Raw genomic sequence first — 21,832 nt, 5'->3', positions numbered from 1 at the left:
TGCTTGAAGTCTAGGATCAGTAAGGAGACAGCCATTTAATGATACTCCCGTAGAAGTTTGAAAGGAAGCATTAAACACGATCCGAATTTTGCCTTCAAGGTCCGTTGACCTTACGATCGCATAATGTGGCAAGTAATATGTTTTATTATTTTGCTCTTGTCCATTTGATACAAGCTCTATATAACCTAAAAAATGATATGAATTCAGGAAGTCTATATAATTTTGTTTGAACAATGAGTTTCGCTTAAATCGACGCTCTGTTGTCAAGAGCATTTGCAAAGCTCCTTGACGAGAGGGTCGAAGTCCCGTCAATGAACCTTCTTTAATTGGAAGACGCACAACATAGCGTTCTTTTTGGTCACGCGTGTAAGTATCTATAAAGGGTTGCTCACAATAAGCTTCTTCGGGTGTGAGAATCCTCTCGGTAGATACCTCATCCATTTCCCAAAATTGTTGAAGAACTTGATAAAGATCTTGACCCATTGTGGAATGGTAAGAAACAATATTAGTAGAATGAGAACTGATTCTGTCTGACAATGATCCCATTAACATCCATCCAAAAACGGTAGAATGAGCCGTTGGACTTCCTGGAGGACCTTGTTTGATTCCACCATTGAGTAAAATTCCGTAAATGTCAGCTCCAATAATTGCATCAATTGCAGCTGGTTTTCCATATTCTGGATCTGCCAACTGGATCCCTTCAAGATGTGACTAATCACCTTTGAAAATTCTTTTTCCAGGAGAAATAGTAGTGAGCTTAGCCAAAACCAAAGCAGATGGTAAAGTAATACGCAAAGATGGCGAATACTCTGAACCGATGGTAAGAGAAACAGCATGCGTGACCTTTCCAGTGGTGACTCCTTGAAGTTCTGAAATCGTAACATTGACTTTACGTCGTGACAGCCGTAATTGCTGAGCTACTCGTTCTGAAATAAATAATGCTTCCGATCCTAAATCGAGAAGCGCACGAACGATCATTGAATTATCGTTAGAACCGATTAGCTTTATCAAAGCAGTTGCGAGCAGCACGGTGCTACTTGTGGAACTTGACAATGCAACAACTTTCTTTGTATCTTCTGTCAAGCTAAGTTTGTCAGACGACGAAGATGATTGTGTGGATTCCAATTTGGACAATTTCTGCAATTGTAAGTCCGTTTCTGATTGATGTAGAAGCGAATGATGCTTCTCGTTGCAAGTGCGACAACGATAATTTGAAAGACAGGTTGCCACCCCATGACCTTGGCCCAAATAGTTGAAACAAGCCCTTACAACGTTATTCCGTAGAAAGGGCCTTAAACTTGACACATGAGCGTAAAGAATGTTGCTCTTTACAATGAAGACATTGTGTTTTCTTTTCTTCTGCATCCGACGTGATAGCATGAGAAATGACATTATTTTTCGTTTTGGATTTGATTGATCCTGCAGAGGAACCTTGTAACGTTCGCGGGTTGGCCGCTTCCAAAACATGAGCTCGTGTAGTCAAAAAACCCTTGAGTTCTCCAAATGAAGGAAACTCTTGATTGGATCTTTTGTGCCCCTTTTTGAGAGCACGGGTTCGGGATCTACCGCTAAGGGAGTTAAACCGGGAATCCGGGAAATAATTCTTCTTTGTTTTTAAATAAAACAATCTTCTATATATTTATTGGTCTCTTGATTTTACAAGTTCCCTTGTTAACAGATAAACTAAATTCCGATTCAGGAATCCTTGTCTTAGTTTAGTTTCACGGAGCCTCAAATTACTCTTATTCGTTTTAGCGATTGGTTATGATCCGCGATCTTCTTAATTCGTGGTCCCAACGGACATACGTCCGTTTTGTTTGATGGTAAATTTTCGACCCGCCGTCGTGGTCTCGCGACGGCGATTTTATAGTCGCGAAACAGCAATTGATTGCAGTTTTGAAGGTCTTTTGATTGAACGTGCTGACAGATTCTTGATAATTTATCAGCATTCTCGCGTTAAAAACGAGTTAGATTTCGATTGTCGCTGCACAATTCTCCGGTGTCTCGTATGAGCCGGAAACGCACTGAATCGTCAGCGTTCTTATCTGATATCGTAATCTGATATGTAATAGGTATCCTTATATAATATTTTATTAATTAATAATTGGTTGTGATTCTCTGGACCCACAACAGATCTTCGAGTGGTTTCCCATTGTAAACGTGTCGATGAGTCTAATTTGTCGACCACAATGTGAACAAACCAATCATCCCAGTACTCGACAGGATGACTTAATGCGCGAAAAGAACGCATTCATTGCTGCATTCACAACACTAAGAAGTTCATTGATTTCAATTGCAGATGCCTTTGACACTGGTGAGCATGAGAGCAACTTGTGCATATGAATAGCTATCAAAACTCTTCTATTATCGTAACAAAATACTAACTCGTCCCAAGCAAGAGCATAGCCGTCTGAGGACATCGGTAAATTAGCAATGATTGACGCAGCTTCTCCTTTAAGACTGGTCTTCAAATACTGGAGTTTTTGAGTGGGAGACAATCCTTCCACGTCATGAACCAGGGACTTAAATAAATCCCGGAAACCTTCTCGTGCCAGTTGATCTCCATCGAAAGAAGGAAGGTTAATTCGAAGTAACTGGAGTTTAATTCCAGAACTAGAATTGAATGAATCTTCAACTGAATGCTCCAAATTGTTTGTTCTTGACAAAATTTCAGTTATTCTTGATTTGACATCAATGTAACTTTCTTCAACTATTGTAAAGACATCTACCGTCATATAATTCGTAGTCTCTGCTTGATCGAACGACAGAATCTTGTCATGTTGGTTCAGGAAACGAGTCCAATAAGTTTCTAATAATTCCAGACGAGTCTTCAAATACGCTGACGACATCTTTTCCTTGCCAACCTTGATAAGATTTTCCCAAAAACGCTCAATATATCCAGCGTTGGACATCTGATTCTTGATTGTAGCTTCCATGTTTGACGTGATATCGAAAAAGTACGATATGTATCTTTTCAGCGTAACGTGCATAATGACACAAATCGAAAACGCCTCAATCGATAGGCACAACGCGAAGATCAAACGACAACGACGCGTAGATCGAAAAGATGGGTGCCTTTACCAAAGGCGCGACACGTGATAGCAAAACGATAGCAAAACGCACTCACCGAAGGCGTGAATCTCGCGTAGGGTTGTTGCTCTGACCGAAATCACGACACTCGCGAAAAGAGGTATGTACTGACCTACGACATGACATTGATATAAAGTAACAAAATGTTACTTACTCTTCTCAAGGTCCCGAATTGCACTCATGCGAAACTGCATTAACAAAAGCAAATCTCGAGATATTTGCAAAAACTTGCAAAAAATCAGGAATTCCATCCGGCTTGAAAGACCAAAATAAATGGTGAACTCGCCATCTCCGAAATATCCGGTTAAAGATCTACCTCAATGATATGAATTTCTTCGACAGGCACAATTACGAGAAAATAAAATTTTTAAAGTAACACAAAACACAGACATTTATTACTTTTCACTATACAAAATTACACATGCTGATGATTGTAATAAAAACTTTATAAACAACAACGGTTACTAAGAAAAGCGATTTTTATATCATTCCGTTGCTAAGGACAACGATTAACAAGGACAGACAAAATTATCAATCCGTTACTAAGGACAACGATTAACAAGTACAGACAAAATTACAAATTGAGATTTCTTGTGTTTTACAAAACATAAGTTCCATGAACATTGTAATATATGAAATGAAATAGGTTCGTAAAGAAACCATCCCCTCTCACCGCGAGCTACTCGATTCACCCGCAGATAAAAGGTAGTTGGTTATTACCTTTATCAAAAGATTGCACATAAAAAATTTACATGCAACCGACAATGATATAAAACTCTGTTGGCGACCGAACACTAAATATATCTTGGATAACACAATATCGAATATACATCCAATGAGTTTCTAATATAGAATTTTTATGGGATATTTAAATAAAGTATATATTGATTTTAAATTAAATATCTTATATAACTAAAAGTGGTCATATATGCATATTCAATTTTCATATAAATATTTGTACAAAAATGTAAAATGTCTTATAAATCTCCTAGGATGTCCTGGACATATTCAGAATGATCCTGAGGATATTTTGTGCTATCTGGGTTGTATCACCTTTAGTATAACTTATATTACTAAAATTGTAGAAACACAAAGCACTATAAAGTCTATATTAGGCTCTCAGCTCGCGACAAGCGATTCAGTGCCCAAGAACTGCCAGATTGAAGACCCGAGCAACGAACAACCGAACGCAAAAATCGCGTAGGTGTGCTGTTTAAAGCGTTCTGCGACCCTACTACCACGAAATCCGTACAATAACAAAGGAAATATATATCTTGAAATTGTTACTATGCAACTCAGTAAAATTTGTGTGATGTTAGACACAAATTTTTTAAATTAATATTGAAAAAATATTGAAATATCTTAATAGAAAATAAAGCATTTTTTTTACTGTAAATTCATCTGAAAAAAAATCGTTTACTGCACAGTAAAATTTAATTTTTATGCAGCAATTTTTCAATTTTTGTACTAAGTATTTTATTAGATTTAAAAATTTACTGATACGTCCCAGAAAATTTCCAATAATAAGTGGAAAATTTTATTTTACTTTCGGTAATATTTAAATTTTATTGTCACGTCCTGGCGCAGTGACGGTGACACGTAGTGTTCGCACCTTTACGCGAGACTCAATCGGTAAGATTCATGAACCGATGAAAATGGTAAAAGATAGAAGAAAAATAAGATAACCAAAATTATAATAATGGGTGGAAAGTTATACGAACCGTATAGAATCATTTAAGTCTCTTAATGATATATATATTTGAATTATCTGGATATTCTCCAGGAACTGTATTCTTAACGAATAATTAAAGGTATATAAATTCCTTTAATAGTAACCATATTTGAATTATCTAAATGCGTATATAAAACGGATCAACCCGCAAAAACCTTAGAAAATAATTAGTAACAACCAAAGAACCGTATTCTAATGAATAATAATGCTTCATTTAGAAGTGAATAAAAAAAGGAAAACGGAATAAAATTATGAAAACATGAATGTTGCAATTTAATATAAAATCGTAATCAAAACCATTTTCTAATTAATAATGTCTCGTTTAATGTTGAGGTAATAGATCTGACACACTGCTTTTACTTAGAATACTCGTATTATGTCCTGATAGGACTCCACGATTCTTTTCTTTCTCGCTAGTTTATACCCAGGTAGCAAGGTGTCGTCAATATAACGTTTATTTTAAGTCATTAATATCACTAAAGTAACGTCATAAAAAACGTCAAAAATAAGGTTATAATGACGGTCCTAAGTCACAGACCGATGACGTGATACTTATGACGACAAAATTATGGCATAACTATGACGAGAAATATACGTAATTTAACGAATATAAAAATACTATAATAGAACATTCATTTAATCTATTTTTAATGTTCTATATTTATTATGCCTTAGGATAAAAAAATAAGCTTCAAAATATTAGTTTATTATTTATGCAGGTCTTTATTTGTGTATTTAAATGTGTATTTTAATATGTCTTACATACAGTACACTTTTAACAAAAAAGTATTCTTATTTTTATGTGACATTTTTACTTAAAATAAACTTGTAAGAAATGACATTACATTTGTACTTAATATCACAAAAAATAAACTTGTTAGAATTTACATTACATTTGTACTTAATATCACAAAAAATAAACTTGTCAGAATTTACATTACATTTGTACTTAATATCACAAAAAATAAACTTGTCAGAAATTACATGACATTTTACTTAACTAATAAACTTTTATATAGTACTGTTATTTTAATATTATAGAAAATAAACTTACGGACAATTATATATATATGTCACAAAATATTATTATTTTGTAACATTATTCAGATCAAAAACTTATTGCTAAAAATTACTGCGCATAAGTATATGTAGCAGCATTTTACAATTTAAATACTAAAAATAAATAATAAAAAATTGTATTTGTTAAATATCAAAAATACTTAAAAATGTCATATTAAATGTAAGTTAGAAATAAATAACTTACCAGATTAGCCAGAAGTAGAAGCCAAAGATATATCAACAATATTTGTTGCATGTATTGGAATATTATCTTTTCTCTTAATAATATTACTGATGTTTCTAATAGTACTGTTGCTAATATTATTATCTACAAATAGTGTTAAAAAAAGAATTATTTTATAAATAACTTTTAGATGTTATTACTACAAAGTTTAACAAACAGAACATTAAAACATTTTATAAAATAACTTACCAAACTGAACTGTAGAAGTTAAAGATGTGCCAGCAATATTGGTTGCATCTGTTGGCAAAGTATCTTTTTTTTTGCCAGCAATACTGGTTGCATCTGTTGACAGACTATCTTTTTTTTTTTCATAGTATCACAGATATTTTTAGTATTATTGCTAACATCTACAGATGCTAATAACAGAGAAATTATAAAAAATTGTTATGTAAATATATATATTTTGTGTGTGTATGTGTGCGTGTGTGCATGTATGTGTGTTGGTACTTTTACACATGCATAAGAATGCTTAAAAAGATTGTTCAAGTACAAACCATAAGAATGAGAAATTTTTGCAGGCCGTTTAAATATGCAATTTGCTTGTTCTTCTTCACTACTACTATCGTATAATCGTTTTGGTCTACTTCTTTTTTTAATTTGCAAATTTGATTCCGGTTCTGCGTTGAGATCGCTTGTAATTTCTGCCAAAAGAAGTTTTCGTCTGGCTTTATCTAAATCAGCGCTCGGAATTAGTTGCACATTTCGGGCCGATTTCCGAGACGACGCCTCCTGTTCCCCCACTACCGCCCGGCCGCTGGAGCCCGAGCCGCCGATAGCTCTGGCTCAGGAGCGTTTTATATTAGAAATAGGCTGGATTGTTTAGGCATCTTTCAGGAAATCGTAACATTTTCTTCATTACATAAATAATGTTTATTTTTATTAATACATAATATATATATTTAATTATTAATGAAAATAAACATTATTTATGTAACAAAGAAAATATTACTATTTTCTGAAAGGTACCTCAACAACCCAGCTTATTTCTTATATAAAACGTTCCTGCGCCAGAGCTATCGGCGGCTCGGCCGCCAGCAGCCGGGCGGTAGTGGGGGAACAGGAGGCGTCGTCTCGGAAATCGGCTCGAAATGTGCAACTAATTCCGAGCGCTGATCTAAATTATCTGTAATTATTGAAGAGCAAGATAAATTTTTAAGTTAGAGAGATACATTTGAAATCACTATTTTTGTTTATTAAACTAAACACTAAACAGAACTAAATGTTTGAAATAATAAAATAAGTAAATATGCTACGTTCTTACCAGTTTCATAGAAAATACGGGCGATCCCGAAAATTTGCCACATTTCTTCATTAAATTCTTCCCCCCTTTTTAAAGCACGCACATAAGTTGCATTGTCTTTATAAGGTGGCCAAAAAACTTCCTTTTTCCGTGGCGTTAACCATGTAGTATGCACAACTGCCACGCCACCCCCTTCTTTTTTATTAAATTCTATTATTTTATACATTGTTCCGTTAAAGGCACTTTCGTCAATATTACACTATCGAAACTTATAAAACATTTATAAAAACAGAATACAGACCGTTGCCACAATCTTATTGTCGATGGGATTGCGTCTATACGTCTATTGTTTATATAAACAATAATTAGAACCATATTCTAATGAATAATAAATCATATAGAAACGAATAATGAATCAGAGTAAAACCATAGCAATATGAATATCATAATAATACAAAATCGTAATACAAAATCGTAATCAAACATTGTAAATAACGTGTGATCTTCTGTTTTTCGCCGTCACACAATCTGAATTTACAAGCGGCCTGCAACCGAGCCGAGTGGTTAATCGCAGGCTGAATTAATTTACCTTGGACACCTTGAAATTAGCCGCGCTTATTACAAATTTTACATCTCACGCTAGAGCGTATATTGCGTATTAACTTGTAACGCCCTCCACTAGTAATCGTGTAAAAAGAATCATCAAATATCATTAGAATATATCAAATAGACACTGACCAAATTTAAGAGAGTAACATCGAATCTCGTTGATCATAAAAACTTTCTCCGTTCTCAGCAAGAGTTTGTATATAATTAAGATATCTGTCCTCGCATTTGTGACACTCGGAAATCGGTTGAATTAGCGCGAGATAGCGATGACAAATAATGCAATGTAATCTTGGGCGGCGACGGATGCGTAATGCCTATCATTTAAAACTTCAAATAACCTTTTATATTCGATCGGCTCGCTAGCAACCCTTATGAAAAAGACCGACGAACGGGGGATTGTAATCCATGTGGTTATTGTAAAAACAATAACGCGCTAAAATATTACATCCGACGGACCATACGCGTGTAGTTATTGTAATACAAATATTACGATGAACAACTTATTGCAGTAGACAGATACAACACTGCAAATCCAAGTGTGTAATAAGTACACACATATATGTGTAAAATAACACATTTATGTGTGTAATTTAGTTTGGCGTGTAAAAATAACACACTATACTGTGTAAAAAAATAAATTTATACATTTAAACGTATAGTTTAACACGTTTTGCTGTGTATAATATGATATATAATATTAAATGTGGAAACGTGTACTTCTAAATAATTCAAATGTGTAAAAAGCACACACATAAAATAACTGTACACGTTTAGATCTTCTTACACACGAGTTTCATGTGCAATTATGAGAAAATGTTTATTAGGTTAGGAAGAAAATTCTTAGCGTTTTTTAAATAGTTGAGCAAAAACACTACGGATTTTCTACTTAAATCTATAATATCTCGTTTATAATGTTCTCTATAATTAAAGAACACTGAATCTTCTAAATATTAATTACACAAATAACATGAATTTATAATACAATAAGTTTATTATTGCATACATTTATTATTACATTATTTGGATAATTACATTTAGAAAAAGATATTTTATCCATAAAATTCAATACGTTCATGATTTATCAACGGTACATATTTTCTATTTTTTGTTTGAAAAGATGAAAGTGGATAAGGAAACATTAAATCTTTGACATTTTTCACGAAATTTTGTACATTGCAAATTTGCGTAACTTTATATGAATTTATTGTAAAGTCAAAATATTCAGTTTGCAATGTTGAAATAACTAATAAGATTTCTTTGTTAAAAATAAATATTTCATCCACTTCTCCAAATACTGGTAAATCATCTTCATCACATTCAAGCAAAATTATACTTTTACAATGATATGTGCTGCCATGCACTATTACTTTTGGTGATCGCATTATTTGGCAAGTCAGCCATTCAGATTCATTAATAATTCTATGAAATATTTTTGCATAAGGCAAATTACACAGAAGGACAGATACTCCAAGTGCTATATAATCCCCTTCATAGAGAAATTTTTTTGAATCGGTACCAGGATATGAAGCTAACATGGAACATAGGCGTGACTGATGTCTGTATAACATTGTAAGAGCCATATTTTTGAAATTACGCACAATCGGCACAAGTGATTTAAAATATGCATGACATGCTTCAAATCTAAAGCACCACTGTTGTCTTGGTGGTCCAAACAATTTGATGTATCTTGGAACATGAATTAAAAAGTGAAACTTTGGTACAATGAAATCTGGATATAAATTAATAAATCGTGTAATGTATACTTCAATCATTCGACTCAATAATTCAATTGATTCTTCGTGTATCTCATAAGCAAGACAAACATTCATGATTTGCAATAGCATAATATAACAATTTATGTGCTCAATGAGATGTGGATTTTCACATTGTATCCAATTTGCAATTAACAAAGGCAACATGTGTGCTAGAGTGAATATTTGTGCTGCACTTTGTCGTAAGCTACCATCAACAAGATGATCACGAAGAATTAGAGCAGGTTTATCTTTCTTAAAATGACCATAATCAAAATGAATAATACGTTTATTGAATTGTTCAAGTGTAAACAACTGCAGTTCAAAAATGCAATACTTTAATAAACGACGAATGGCAATTTCTACAGGGCCTTCGATGAGAATATGCATACAATCTTGAGGCAGACATAGTGTCACATCTACATTAGGACTTTGCAACAGAGGACTCTTATTCATCACTCCATATGTTTTTTGCCAAAATTTTTTCGCTGCCTTTGTTAATGTACAGTCAGTTACAATTTCGATATGATTGTTGTGAATTGTCTTATTACGAATCATAAAACTATCATCACGAAAATGATTTTTATACTCTTCAGATGTCATCAAACAGGAACGACAAAACCGATAAGCTGAAACCGATTCTTTAAAGCCACCTAGTAATGCAGCAGCAGGAGTATCTCCTGCGCAAAATAATAATGAGCCTTTAAAATTCTTTGTTTCTGTTCCAACGTTTATAGTAATACCCTCATTTTCTAATTTTACAATGTCTTTTATAAATGGCTCTAAAACCTTCTTCAAAGCTCCTGGTTTTTTCAAATATTCTGTTTTTAAAATCGCATATAATTGAATGGCATTCTTTGACGATCTAAATTCAGGATATATGTTCCCTAATGTCCAGTAAAATACTGACAATTTTTGACTCTTTGAGGCTGCACCCAAAGGATTGGCAATACCGAGATCATCATAATAAACAATTACAGCTAACGCATTATTATGATTGCGAAAAAAGTCATTCTCTCGATAGTAACTTCCATCCAATACTGTCCGATAGATTCCCGATTTATGTGGCTTTGGATTCTCGATATTTGATCTGATTTCATCGTTTTCCAACAAATTTTTCAAATTTTTGAAAAAAGGCACGATGTAAGCATCACAAGTAGTTTCACAAATCTCTGTTACTTTCCCAATGGAACGTTTCTTCTTTTTCCAAACAAGCTTTGTATCAAGTATATATTTTTCTGCTGATACCATATTAAATTTTTGTATTAATATTTTATCTAGGGCTTTTTTCGATTGGACAGATGAAAATAGTGAGGATGGTGGATGTTTCTCAGTATATATCTTCTTAATATCTTGAAAATTCACTAAATTTGTATCAGAATCCATTGTGTTTTGAATTTCTTGCTGAAAAAATGATATAAATATTGAGTTTTATCTAGAAATATATAAAAGAAATAGATCATTCAAGATAATAATTATAACCAACTACTATAATCGCTGAATACATGTCCAATAAATGAGTTATTGTATCCATGATGTGCTCAATAGCCGTATGAGACATTTTACATTTTTCTCGAATGTTTACAAGAAAATGTGCGACGTGCCATTGTAAACGTTCTGTAGCTGTTTCTAATGTTGGTTCTTGACTTTCATCTAAGTGACAAAAATTAAAAACATATAGAATGATACTAAAATATTTAAATCTCTAATAATTCTCAAAGCTAAAGATATAATAATAGTAATCACAATAACAATCATTGAAATAAGAGTAAGCATTTTCAATATCTCGTATATAATTTATTAATTTAATGTGAAGAAGCTATTCTTGATATTATGTTAATATAAAAATAATGATAAATAATAATTAATCAAATTATGGAGATTTCAAAGTTACATTTCTTACCTTCAAATGATTCATCATGTATTATACTGGCATGACTTAACTGATTTTCATCTTCAATTTGCTGGGTTACCTCATTTAAAGTGGGAGATGCAGTAGGATGTTTTCTAAATAAATGCTGGCGAAAAGATTTCCATTTCTTAAATGTAGCACCGCAACCAGGTTGAACACATGTAATCCTGAAGTATGGGTCTTGTTTATGATTGCGAATGTAATGTTGCATTAATCGATAATACGAAATACATTTGAACAAACACATGTCACACTGAAATGTATTTCCATTCTCATAATTTTCCATCTTTATATAGAATTGGTATTGTATACGAGAATTTTCGCTAAATTTTAATAATTATGTACGATTTCCAAGCGCGTGCGCGAAAAAACCATTCCGTTTAGCAACAGTTGATTGTGGCATCGGACTTCGATTGTTTCATCAATTGTTTCGACTGGGCGTAAATCGTGTGTGGATCGTACGTTGTACAAAATATCACAGATTTCAATATCACAGAAATATCACAGAGGAAATTCATTATTCGCAAATTTTAAGAAAAAATCGATTAGATTGACAATGGAAAAAAAAGTATATTGTTTAATTGAAGGCCGTTGCAAATGCATTAAGTTTATGCCTGAAGAAAACACATCAGAAATTGAGATTATCCGACGCAAACTGAAGGAAGCCAGTAAAACTGACAATGTCCTTAATATGATGCTGCAACAAAAAATGATAATTTTACAAAAACCTGATCCAGATCGAGATAACAAGTTGTGTGATTTGGAAGACAACGACGAAGTTGCTGACAAAAGTGAAATTACAGTGCTACTGATACCAGTGCGTGCAAACACTACAACAGAATTAATAGACTCTTTTTCTTCCGTTCATAAAGATAATGAGTCTATCGTAAAAATATTATATACAGAGCCTATTGATGATGGTAATAGTTCGTCTAATCTAGTAGATATTCAACAATCAGCCTGCTACTCGGTAAGTTGTAATAAAATCTTATCATAAAAATCAGATTATATATATTTACTTTTTGCTTATAAATTCAAATTTGGTATAAAATTTAATTAGGATATAAAAAAAGAAAATGAAAAGGAAAAAGTAGATAAGCTTCTAATCGATTGTCCAAGCAGTTCAAAACGATCTAAAACTGAAGACAACATGATACATTCAGTAAAGCCACAAGTGACAGGACCTGGTTCCATTCGTTATCCAATAATTTTACCATCTATTACATCAGATTTGCAAAAAAAATTGGACGATATTGGATTATTAAAGGCTCAGAAGAACTTTATAGCATTCTGGGCTGCACATTTGTCTTATGTGACAAATCAGTGGCCGACAAAGTCGGATTATCAAAATTTTGCTCAAAGTATTGTTGCAGCTTATCCTGCACTTGCAGATATCGGTGGTGGCTGTGTAATATATATACTTATTTTTTCCATCATGACTTTTGCAATCTTCTTTTTGTTATATTTTTAAAATATTTTGTTTCTGTATTTTAAATATATCCATCTTTTCTTTTATATAGACCCTAGTCAAAAGTCAATTAAGTGTTTGGATTAGGAATCATCGGGCGCTAGAAAAACGACAATCTCAAAAGAGAAAGAAAGATGAGGAGGGAGAAATTCCATTTGTAATTGTTCAAGCTAGTATTGCTAAAAATGTTGATCGGTTAGAAAATAATTACATCTTTTACATTAATAAATTTGAGACAAAAAATCATACATAATATAATTAAAAAAATTTTTTTTATAGAGCGACCGATTATGTTACCAACACAGATATACAAAATGCTTTAAAAGAACTAGAGAAAAAATGTGTTGGAAACAAAAACATTTCTCACATGAAGCATCTCCTCAAGATAACAATATCTCATCGAAGGCCATGGATTGATGAAGCGAAACGAATAGTTGACATTGTGCATAAGTATCCTCAATTAAACAATTATGAGCTGGTATGTTTTGTATAACATATATTTATTTATCAAATTCTTAATTGAATATTATTTATTTATATACTTTTTTCTATTATTGTGTACAGATACTTTTGGAATTTTTAGAGTTAAAAAATATTACAGAAAAAGCGCTGTTTGACGAAATTGAAAAAATGATTGAGAAATTGACGAAATATTACTTAATAAAAAAACCAAACCAAACTAATAATAATAAAGTCCTTATCATGCAAAATTTATGTGCTGATCTCACAAAGAGAAACAAAAACTTTCCTGCTTTATTTACTGTAAAAGACGTTAGTATTGATTATATATAGTATTGATTACTGTTATGCTTTTTTTATGAAAAATAATTATTTAATAAAATATTTAACTTTAAACAAATTTGTTCTCAGGTATTGGGAGATATAAATAATTTAACTACAAATGAAGGCGATGCACCTCGTGTAGTTATGTACACAGATGGTCAAGATATTATAATTGCCTACTTGATAGCAGATGCTGAAATAAAAATACAAATTCCTCAACCTACAATAGAAAAAATCATCGCTGGATTGTTTGCTTCTTACTATGTGTGGAACAGGAAATTTCCGGCAGCTTATGTAAATGTTTTAAATTTTATAAGTTATGAGCTTTTGAAGTCTCCGCTGCCAACTACTACTACTACTATTCAAAAGTTTATTCGTTCTCGCGATAATATTTTAAAAGATTTAGGCACTATAGATAACTCACAGAATACCTCTTAACTTATGAGTTACCATATTATATATATTATTACTTATTCTTCATTTACCATTAATTTTTTTACCAAAGACTACAATAAAAAATCTAAGTCATTCTTGTGTGTACGATAAGATCATAATAAACAGTATTGTTTTTTTTTTGTTTTCTTTTTTTCTATATTATGTGAAAGAATTTGTTTTCAGATGTTCTTTATATATTGTAATTTCACATACATATAACATATAAAAGACATTATATATATATATAATCCAAAGATATTAAATAAATAATTTATAAAAATTAATAACTGTTATTAATTTACAAAATTAATAATAAATAATTAATCAATTAACACATTAAGTTATATATTTAAAATGTGTAATTTTTTGATATTAGGAATACACTTATTGTCGTTATAATTTATAAAAAATTATTATGTTTTTATAAATTATAACGACAATAAGTGACCTATTTCTAATATCAAAAAATTACACATTTTAAATATATAATTTAATGTGTAAGCGTGTGAAAAATACGCATTTAACTGTGTAAAATTACACAGATAAAACGTGTAAAAAAATAACACGCGTACAAATGCGTAATAAGTGACTACATGATTTTACACACTTTAAGTGTGTATTTTTTACACACTTGGATTTGCAGTGAAGGCGGGACTACAATTCAATTATTACACAGATTGGAACACTCAAAAAACAGAGTATATGTACACTTTCAGAGAAGAGAATAATCAGCATATTATTAGTACTTGAAATTGGAATAAACACGGCAAATTAGAGGGGACGTATCATGCAAAAACAGTAAAATTATTAATACATTCAATCGATTGCTTTGCGACGTGAACTAGCCTCGGAATCACACCAGATCTGAGGGAGCACGCCCAATGAAAATCGGTAACCCGCGGTTCTCCACGTTCTTCGGGAGTTAGGTAACTTATGCGGTATCGGCAGTAAATACACGATTTAATAACTCGCGGTAACAGTGGTAACTGGAGCGATAACAGCGGTAACTCAAAAATCGGTATCCGAGAATGGGCGCCAGGTGCGTATAATCGCACCGCGGTAACGGTAACTTCAATAAATGATTCGATATGCAGGCCGCTCCTTGCTTAGTATATGGTAGAGGGGCGTAGTTCTTTGATTTCTATTGGAGATTCTAAAAAGGAGATGTCGTCAGAAAAAACACCACGTTTAACAATAAAAGTTAATAACACTTATTATTAAAGAATCATTGAAAATTAACATGGCAGGACAAGCTGCAGAATCTCTTTAAGAGAGACGGTATCGCACGCAAATCAAAATACAATACTCGTCAAACAAGGCGTCACCGAAAACAATACTCAAGCTGATATTATTCAGAAAACGATAACCAAGAACGATACTTCCAAAAACGATACTCCAGAAACGGTACTCGGAGACAACAGTCGAAACGATACTCAAACGGTATTTGGAAACGATACGCAAAAACGGCAAGCGGCAACGGCACGCCAAACGATACTTAGAAGCGGCAATCAAAGCGGTACTCAAAGAGATACTCAGAGAACGTTACGCAAAACGGTAGCCGAAAACGTTACTTACAACGATATTCAAACACGATAATCGGAACGCAAAACGACACTTAGAAACGGCAATCAAAACGATACGCAAAACAATACTCGGCAAAACGGTACGATAAACGATACGGTAATAGATTTGCCAGATACGCTCCAGTCTCCTCCAAAACTGCGACCTCCGAGATTCCGCCAAGAAACGACGCTCCAGGATAGGCCCCAAAACGGTAACACCGAAAGACACGGAGACAGAGGAAGTCCTGCCAGAGACGTCCAATTTCTTTAAAGGCGTGAATCCGGAAATCCGGAATTTCGCTCAGAGACGACGTTCCAAGGCCAAATCCGTACTAACGGTAACACATTTCCGGTAGCCGACAAAAAGGTAATCTCAACGGTAATTTCGATAGAGGCACTCAAATTTCCGCGACGAGTTGATCGTTACGCCACAAGGCCGAATTCAAACTCTCGCTGCGAAACGGCACTGCACTCCACGCAAATTCCGCGACTCGAATTCTCTATCAAACGGTATCCCCCCAAAACAACGTTAACGGTAACAGGTAACTCCGGTAAGACCGAGATAGTAACAATATAATCGGCATCGGTAACTGATAACTCCGGTAAGACGGAGATGGTAACGAGATAAATCTTTCCCGGATTACGAGCGTTTGGACTGTCGACGGCACAGCGCCTCGAAGAGGGCTACGGTAACCGGTAACCGGGGCCAGCTAACCTCCGGCTACAATACTCACGGGAAGCGGTATCGGTACTCTCTATTACGACAATTAAAAACAATCGCGGCATTTTAGCGGTAACTGAATTGACCGGAGGCGTTAGCTTTGGCCAGTATTACTAAATTATAGCTACCCTGGGTGATGGCCTTACAGAGATGGTACGGCTACGCTCGTCGGGACCCTCCTTTGGAGCTGCTCCCTCCCGGTTGCTGACTCGTTGAACAGTGATTTCTCTGAGGTCTCCCTAGCCCATGTCGAGTCTCCACGCATCAATCAGCGCACTCTGTTTATAATTTTTCCTCGAGTCGCCTGTCGATCGTAAACAGCTCCGACCTCGTCAATTGTTTATTCTTGCCTTCCTGCTTGCCAACGGCCGATACTTCAAAATAATGACTTCCACTGAATTTGCCGGTTCGATCTGCCCGGCTGGCCAGGCCACGGCTACATCGACCGTCTTTTGGACTCTCGGTGATGGCGGCAACGTCCTCCGGCATCCGGTCGCACTGCAGTACTCCCTTTATCTGGACCTTGTCGGGGCTCCCCCGTAACTTTGGTCCTGTAAAGTTGGAGGATCAGTAACTGTTATTACGACAATGTTCCACGCGAGACTCGATACGTGATCTTTTATGAGTATTTCGGGCTTCCTTTCCACTGTCGTCTTTCTAAATCCCACGGCGTTCGCTTCTTTTTGACGTTAATTACATGACGCAATAAAGTGGCCATACACCCTAACGCTAGAATTCTAAGTTCGTCGGTAGATTATAACAATTAAAATGAGAGCGCGAGACGCGGGAAGCGGGAGGAATCGCTCCCTCTTCGACCGGGGGGACGCAACTCCAAATTCCGCCCCCTTCAGCCGGGCTACTGCCCTTGTGACAGGCGCGACAAAAAGCGTCACGTCACAGCTTATAAGTATAATTACAAGTGTATATAAATAACAATACATCCATATATTGCACAGACTGTATAGGTCAACATATTCTAGTCGAATAAATAATACTTGGATTTTTTGTAATAAAATTTGTGATTTTTTATTGTTTATATACGCGCGCTGTACATATTTATATTAATCGATTTCGATACTATTTACTAAAGGTATAATACAAAATTTGTTATTATTATTTTTGAATGTAACCCGAATACATTTATTTTCAATGTCGCGAAGTCGGCAACATGTAATACTGTCTGATACTTCAACAATATAAGAAAAATTTGCGATGTAATGTTATTGTTTTTGCATAACGCTTCGCGAAGAACTCGCATTTTATTACAAAATAATGCATTATGTATATACCTTAATTTACATTAAAAATTGATCTCGCTCTCTATATAGCTCTCTGTCGTTTATATACCACGTAATGGATCACAGGTAAAATATTACAGACTGTGTAATTGTAACTGTAATATTACTATAATAGTAATATACACACTCTGTAATATTTGACCTGTGATACGTGTAATCCCTGTAATATTTTCCTGTAATCCATAGACCCTAGTGCGAAAAAACCACACAGGTTTACTGTAATACTTACGTGTAGTTATTGTAATATATGTGTGTGGTTATTGTAATATTTTTTTGTAGTTATTGTAGTATTTGGATTACACGGATTACAATCCCCTGTTGGTCTTTTTCGTAAGGGAATACATTCCTTGCAAAGATGCTCTTTTGCCGTAGGATTCACGTAACTGTTTTCGCGAACGCAACTAGCTAAAGAATATCTATAACAATATTCTAACCGCGGTGACCGACAAGCACGACGTTTCCTCACACACATATCAATTAATTTAGTGATTGATTAATTAAACGATTAATTCAATAGACTGGCTATAACCAGAGAACGTACCCCCGGCTCTCCGCCAATTAAAACGCTGGTAGGATCAGAAAGATTAACAATACTTTGTCCTGCTCGAGTTAATTGATTTATTAAATTTACGAAATGGTTAAAACACGCAAGGCACTGACGCACTGGAAAAGGCTGAGATACGTTTTGGCCACAAACACGACACTTTGCCAATGGAATAATAGAACCAATGTTTAAATGATGTCCGAGGACGTGCTCGAAATTATTACGCGTTGATTCTGATAAATCGTGATAACAATTAAGACACAATATCGTCCCAGTATTCTTATTCAGGCAAGCGTTATCCAGAATACAATACACGAAACGACAATTAAGACTCGGATCAAGACACGGAGATATTACTTTAATATCTGGCATATTTCTCGGTTGGATTTAATTTTAAATATTCTCGCATAAGATAAATTCAGAACGAAATCACCGATGTCGACTTGTATGGTACCTGAGACCAGTGCGGGATCAATTTTTCTTGAAAATTGAAGAGTTTGTCGATTAGATAACACGATTCTGGTAATATAGGAATTTCAAAAACATTATTAATCAAACTTATCAAATTGCAAATCGCAGTTAAAGATAGCATATGTGTAATACTAAATTTAAGTATCATTAACATAAATTCACCAGGACTTGTTCTAACAGAAGCTGTAGTTTATGAGAAAAATTAGCGGTTAATATTAAATCTAAAATATTTTTAGCTTTCTTCTGAAACAAAGCCATTAAAACATTCATCATCATTTAATGTGTTTAATTCTTCAGGTGAACAAAATACTTTCGACTTCTGCGATTATACCTAAAGTAATCAGTACAATAACTTTAGAGTTTTATATTTGTAAACACAATTAAGAAATGTATGTACCTATTATAAATTGTATGTGTTACATCATATGTATGTATTTAAATTTTTTATAATAAAAATATAAAAGTATGTTACATACTTCTTCAATTATTACATTATTATCAGTTGAAAATGCTGCTTCTGCATGAACGTTCATATTATAATCATTTGTAGTGAAACTATAAAACTCTGCTTTTTCATATTTTTCTCTGATCTGGAAATTGGCATGAAAAATAACTTAAAATTATTTGTATAAAAAAATTGAAAACGCGTTAAAAATATTTATATAATAAATAAGTTTGATTGTCTTGATATGTTCTAGTCCATTTTTTTAGTCTACATTTTTGTGAAGCACTAATAGACTCGTTACCTCGTTACCAATTAAATATCTTTTTTTGGTCTTTATGTTATTTTCCATTCTTTGACAGAATATCCTAGAGCTCTCAAATTGAAAAATGCAGCAAGCATTCACTGAAGCAGTAGTATTTCACTGAAAGAAAAATGTTTGTATTAATAAAAATCAGAAAAATAATACTCAAAATGGCAATAGAGATGGTATATAAAAATATTTGAATATTTTATTAGATGGGAAATTATTATGACACTTTTAAAAATAATATACATGACATCATGACATAGACATGCATGACATTACAAGATTTGGAAAAAAATTATTTGATTTCATGATAATAAATATGTTTAAAATGTTTTTCACTTTTAGCAGTTTCGGGATAAGTAAATTCTAAACAACTAAAACGAAGACGAATACAAGAAGCATTAAAATATAAAGATTCTTATAATAAAATCTTTTTTTTTTTTTAATTATTAATGGAATGGCTCTTTAACAATTAATAAAATTATTCAAAAATTAAAAGCTGACAAGAGTCTGAGCTAGAACTTATTGCTCTACATGTTTATTTACAAGATATAATATAAGACAAACGTTTCGGCCTTCGGCTTAGGCTATCTCCAGTGTATAAAGGAAAAAAGATAAATAAATACAATACGTATCCCAATAAACGAGAAAGTATTGAAAGTATTAAATAGAATTCAGCATCATCGTAAATGAATTCTTCTCAGTGATTTTCAATTCCATTTCTGAACTTTCAATACTTTCTCGTTTACTGGGATAACAACTTAAAACTAAAGTATCGCCGTTACGAATTTTATGATAATCTTAGAGCGCAGAAACATGAAATTTTTTATATATTAACGTCCAAGCTGAAACAGCACTCATACTGTAAGATGTTACATGAACTGTAGGAGGTTTAATAAATAATATATTTATATAAATTATATAAATAATATAAAATAAATTTATGTTAAGAAAAGTTTTTTTTTATATTAGTATAATAATCTTTTTATATAATTATAAAATAATTATAATAATTTTAATAATTATAAAAAGAAAAAAAGTCAAAATACCAAATTAGAATTTGGAATAGAAATGTATTTTATAAATATGAGTTTAAAATGTAAGTCAAAGAATTGAGTATCAGAATTATTAAAAAACAAAAATTGTTAAAAATTATTAAATAAAAGCGAAAATCATATCTTGATAAAAAATGAAATAGTTAAACAACTCATGACATCCTGATAGATATGAGGTCTGTGTTAACCTCATAATAAAATTTTTTTGTGAAAACTGATTAAAAGCCAAAAATAAATGTATTAAAGAATAACAAAAAAAGAAAGAAATAAGAAAAAATATATATAACAAAAAATACCATACCTTTATGCATGATCGACCACCTTCTCAGAAAAGGAACCAACATGTTAAACAAGTAAAATGTAACACTAACTCGAAACTCTTCATATAGTAGATATCTCAAGACGAGAGTAAGAACAAAAGTGAGAAACTTGAGAAAACGAAATCGTACCTGTCCGGGAAAAGGAAAGGAAGGGAATAATGCCGATGGGAGAACTTTAGGGAGAGAATAAATTAAAAACTAGTAGATATGATAATAAAGCACGCGCGTGCGTGTGTTTTGTGTGTGTGTATACATACATAGCCTTGCGTGCAAAGGCCATTTTAAGAAAAAATTTATAATCAATGTTAAAAATGATAAGCCTCAACAAATAATAAAATTATAAAATAATGGGACAAAAGGAGCCAAACCGCTAGATTTTAGTGCGAACAAACTTGTATTGTATTATAAAAACATTAATGTAAACAGACGTTTCAACCTGTCATCAGCCTATCCTCAGTGATAAATAAATAAAATACATATGAAAACGCACTCTGATAATTTACAATGAGATATGGTTTAAAGCAAATATAATTTAGAAGCAAGATTTGTTGTAAGATTAATAAAAAAAATTAACGTTTTAAAATTGATATAGTCCATAATAACCCAGTCAGCAAAGTCTGTTCGAACAGATATTGCCAAACGTCTGCTACAAATTTTTGTCAGCAGAAAGACTGCAGATTGTATACAAATATACAAAATCTATTACATCAGATGATGATAGCAGAATGTCAGCAGAAATGTTACAAAACCTTCTGACATAATTTGACAACAGATCAGTAGCAGAAA

General features: G+C 33.0%; 3 protein-coding genes across 4 annotated transcripts; 1 reads left to right on the top strand and 2 right to left on the bottom strand.

Moving 5' to 3' along the window:
* Positions 1 to 2,204: 2,204 nt before the first annotated feature.
* LOC137000472 (uncharacterized) lies at positions 2,205 to 2,936 on the bottom strand. The gene has a single exon (XM_067357051.1). The coding sequence runs from the start codon at positions 2,934 to 2,936 to the stop codon at positions 2,205 to 2,207; it is 732 nt and encodes a 243-aa protein (XP_067213152.1).
* A 6,001-nt stretch (positions 2,937 to 8,937) lies between these two features.
* On the bottom strand, positions 8,938 to 11,567 carry LOC137000591 (uncharacterized). The gene is made up of 2 exons (XM_067357652.1): positions 11,212 to 11,567; positions 8,938 to 11,129 (listed from the first exon to the last, which is right to left on the bottom strand). The coding sequence occupies exons 1-2, from the start codon at positions 11,284 to 11,286 to the stop codon at positions 9,024 to 9,026; spliced, it is 2,181 nt and encodes a 726-aa protein (XP_067213753.1). The 5' UTR covers positions 11,287 to 11,567; the 3' UTR covers positions 8,938 to 9,023.
* Positions 11,568 to 12,402: 835 nt separating this feature from the next.
* Positions 12,403 to 14,920, top strand: LOC137000592 (uncharacterized). 2 transcript variants are annotated; one of them, XM_067357658.1, is made up of 4 exons: positions 12,403 to 13,045; positions 13,158 to 13,300; positions 13,385 to 13,583; positions 13,670 to 14,920. In XM_067357658.1, exons 1-4 carry the CDS (start codon positions 12,788 to 12,790, stop codon positions 13,895 to 13,897), a joined length of 828 nt encoding a protein of 275 aa, XP_067213759.1. In that variant the 5' UTR covers positions 12,403 to 12,787; the 3' UTR covers positions 13,898 to 14,920. The 2 variants fall into 2 exon arrangements, with proteins under 2 accessions (XP_067213759.1, XP_067213760.1); XM_067357659.1 differs by lacking the exon at positions 13,670 to 14,920 and having other exon boundaries at positions 13,385 to 13,646.
* The last annotated feature ends 6,912 nt before the right edge of the window (positions 14,921 to 21,832 follow it).

This window comes from Linepithema humile, chromosome 6 (genome assembly GCF_040581485.1).
Source record: "Linepithema humile isolate Giens D197 chromosome 6, Lhum_UNIL_v1.0, whole genome shotgun sequence".
Taxonomy (NCBI): domain Eukaryota; kingdom Metazoa; phylum Arthropoda; class Insecta; order Hymenoptera; family Formicidae; genus Linepithema; species Linepithema humile.
The sequence above is the reverse complement of the archived record's forward strand: the minus strand, read 5'-3'. Positions and strand labels throughout refer to the sequence as shown.